The sequence below is a fragment of the Neltuma alba genome, unplaced genomic scaffold, assembly GCF_004799145.2.
Source record: "Neltuma alba isolate B1F8T4 unplaced genomic scaffold, ASM479914v2 tig00012956_pilon, whole genome shotgun sequence".
Lineage (NCBI taxonomy): Eukaryota > Viridiplantae > Streptophyta > Magnoliopsida > Fabales > Fabaceae > Neltuma > Neltuma alba.
Genome location: NW_021637316.1, coordinates 25,113 through 27,536, shown reverse-complemented (window position 1 = coordinate 27,536; position 2,424 = coordinate 25,113). Strand labels below are relative to the sequence as shown.

At 38.3% G+C, this 2,424-nt stretch overlaps 1 protein-coding gene across 1 annotated transcript; it reads right to left on the bottom strand.

Annotated features, from left to right (window-relative positions):
• Positions 1–666: 666 nt before the first annotated feature.
• On the bottom strand, positions 667–987 carry LOC114732920 (cyclin-dependent protein kinase inhibitor SMR1-like). The gene has a single exon (XM_028920298.1). It carries the CDS (start codon positions 985–987, stop codon positions 667–669), a length of 321 nt encoding a protein of 106 aa, XP_028776131.1.
• Positions 988–2,424: the final 1,437 nt, after the last annotated feature.

Below are 2,424 nucleotides of genomic sequence, written 5' to 3'. Positions count from 1 at the left end.
TTTCGGCTTTCACTGTCGCGGAAAACAGAACAAAACCATTAAAGGTGATTAATTAAGTGTAGAGCTCTGAAAATTTCTCCGGTGATCCCTCTCTGTCATGGTCCATGACTCATGGATTCTTACATCGCCGGATGAGAGAGAGATTGAGGGTTTGTGTGGGTCCCATTGACTAGTGGGACCTACACACCTTACTCACTCTTCACAACAGACAAAGTACAGCTGCAGATCGCGGTAAGACGAAACTGATCAATGAATATTCTTGTCCACAAGAACTCTTGTATTGCGCATGTTCAGCTCTCTCTCTCTCTCTCTCTCTGTGCTGTGGAATTATGGCCGAGCTTCTTCAATGAAATTGCATGCAAACTATTCATTTTGAATGAAGAAAGAAGTCTTTTCAACTTTATTTATTTTCTGCGGAAAGAGATAATCGACGACAGCAAGAATATATAACCCAGCAAACTCATTGAAGCGGTAACATAGCCAGCTAACTCATTACTGACACCAATACAGAGGTCATGACACAGGGAAACAACAAAGCAGAAGTACGAAAATACTAAGAAACAACACGGACAAGCAATACACATATCACATATGACCGACAACTCCGAAAAACCAAAGTCCACAAGCAAGCATAGAACCGCCAGAAAGACTATAACTTGAGCCTGTTTAATTAATTCTGCGCCTCTTGACAACCCTGGATGACTCGCCAGAAGCTCGGAAGAAAGCGTCTATGGTCTCCTGAAGCACGATGACGTACTGAACGGTGTAGAGGCGCTTAGAAGTTGATGAAGGAGCTGGTCTTTTCTTTCTGGGTGCAGGCGGACAGTTGAGAACGCGTATTTGGTTTTCTGGCCTCGTCGGAGTTTTGCACAGCTCGTCGTCCATATCGTTCACCTCCGGTTCTTTGATTGTCAGCTTCGCCATCCGACTTAAAAACTGAGCTTCCAGATCATCTGGCGGCTGCTCTGTGGTATCCGACGTAGACATTGCTGGCTATCTGAAGAAGGACAATATAATTCAAGTACAATTACAAAAACAGAAGGGTGAGAGGGTATAGATAAATAATAACAGAGATATCACAGAAAGAAGAGAGGGTAGTGAGAGAGATACAAGGAATCCGTCGGAGGCGCCGCTAGCTACTTCGGATGTCTCTTGTTTTCTCAAATTTGTAATTTGGGTTTGAAACGCACGTACGCACTGTCAGTTATATATAGCTCTTGACAGCATCTCTGCTGAGAGAAGCTTGGAAGTTGACGAGATCGAGGAACTTGTTGGAATTATATGGCTTGCCTGCGTTGCATCTATGGCCATACTCATTACTTTATACTACTATTATATTTTAAAAACATTTGTTTCTTTCTATTGAATAGTTCAGTTACACATTAATTGAGTATATATTAATTGTATAGAATAGTAATTATATCATTTTATGTTTATCTATATCTAACTTTTTTCTTTCAGTACTTGATAAATATTTAGAAAAATACTTGTTCACCACGTCAAATAAATGCAGTGTGATATTAATGTAGAACTCATCTTTAATGTACATTTATCATCTGTTTTTTTGTTTTTACTGTTGAGTGTGATTCTGGGGAATAGTGAATAAAAGTTTGCTGGCTTTGCTGGAGAGAGAGGCACCGGATTCCTGAGAGAAGATGAGGAGGAAGGAGGAAGAGAGGGAATTTCAGTTTCATGGCTTCTCCCCCTGAAACCGCAATCACATGATGATGAAGCACACCTGTTCGTTCTGAGCCAATGGCGAACTGTAATAACATCTGGCCTTAGCAGTTTCCATTTCACTGTTCAGAAAAGTTCTCTCAATAATAAGAAGCAAATTTTAATGTATTTAATGTCGTGTGCGAACGTGTGTGCGTGCAAGCCAAGGAGGCCAATGGCAAAATTATCCCAACAAGACAGTACTATGAAGAGTACTTAATGGTGTTTCAGTTGGGAAGCTTCTAGTCATTCTATTCTATCTCCCTCCTTATTCTCCTTTAATTTAATCACCATAATATAACCATGAAATTAAGCAAGCTCTTCTCTCTCGCTGGAACTAGCGTCTGTTCTTTCTTTGTTGGTTCCGCTTCATCTGTCTTACACATGGGAGTCATAAAATTTCCTCTTGTTATTTAATTTTTATCGGTTAACACTACCTCCTGTAGTCCTGTTCTCAATATGGGGATAGATAACTAATTTGTCAATATAAAAAAAATTAGTTGAGTTAGTTATTTATAATAAATAAGTAATTTTTTTAAAAAAATATCTTTATCAATTATATGCCTTTAAATGAAAATATTTTAATATGTGTATTTATCATATGACTCCTTCAAGAAAAATGAATAAATGTCGTAGGAGGCAAAGACAAAGTGAATTGTAATTTTATATTTGTAACTAAATTGAATCACCAACTAACTCTTATATTAT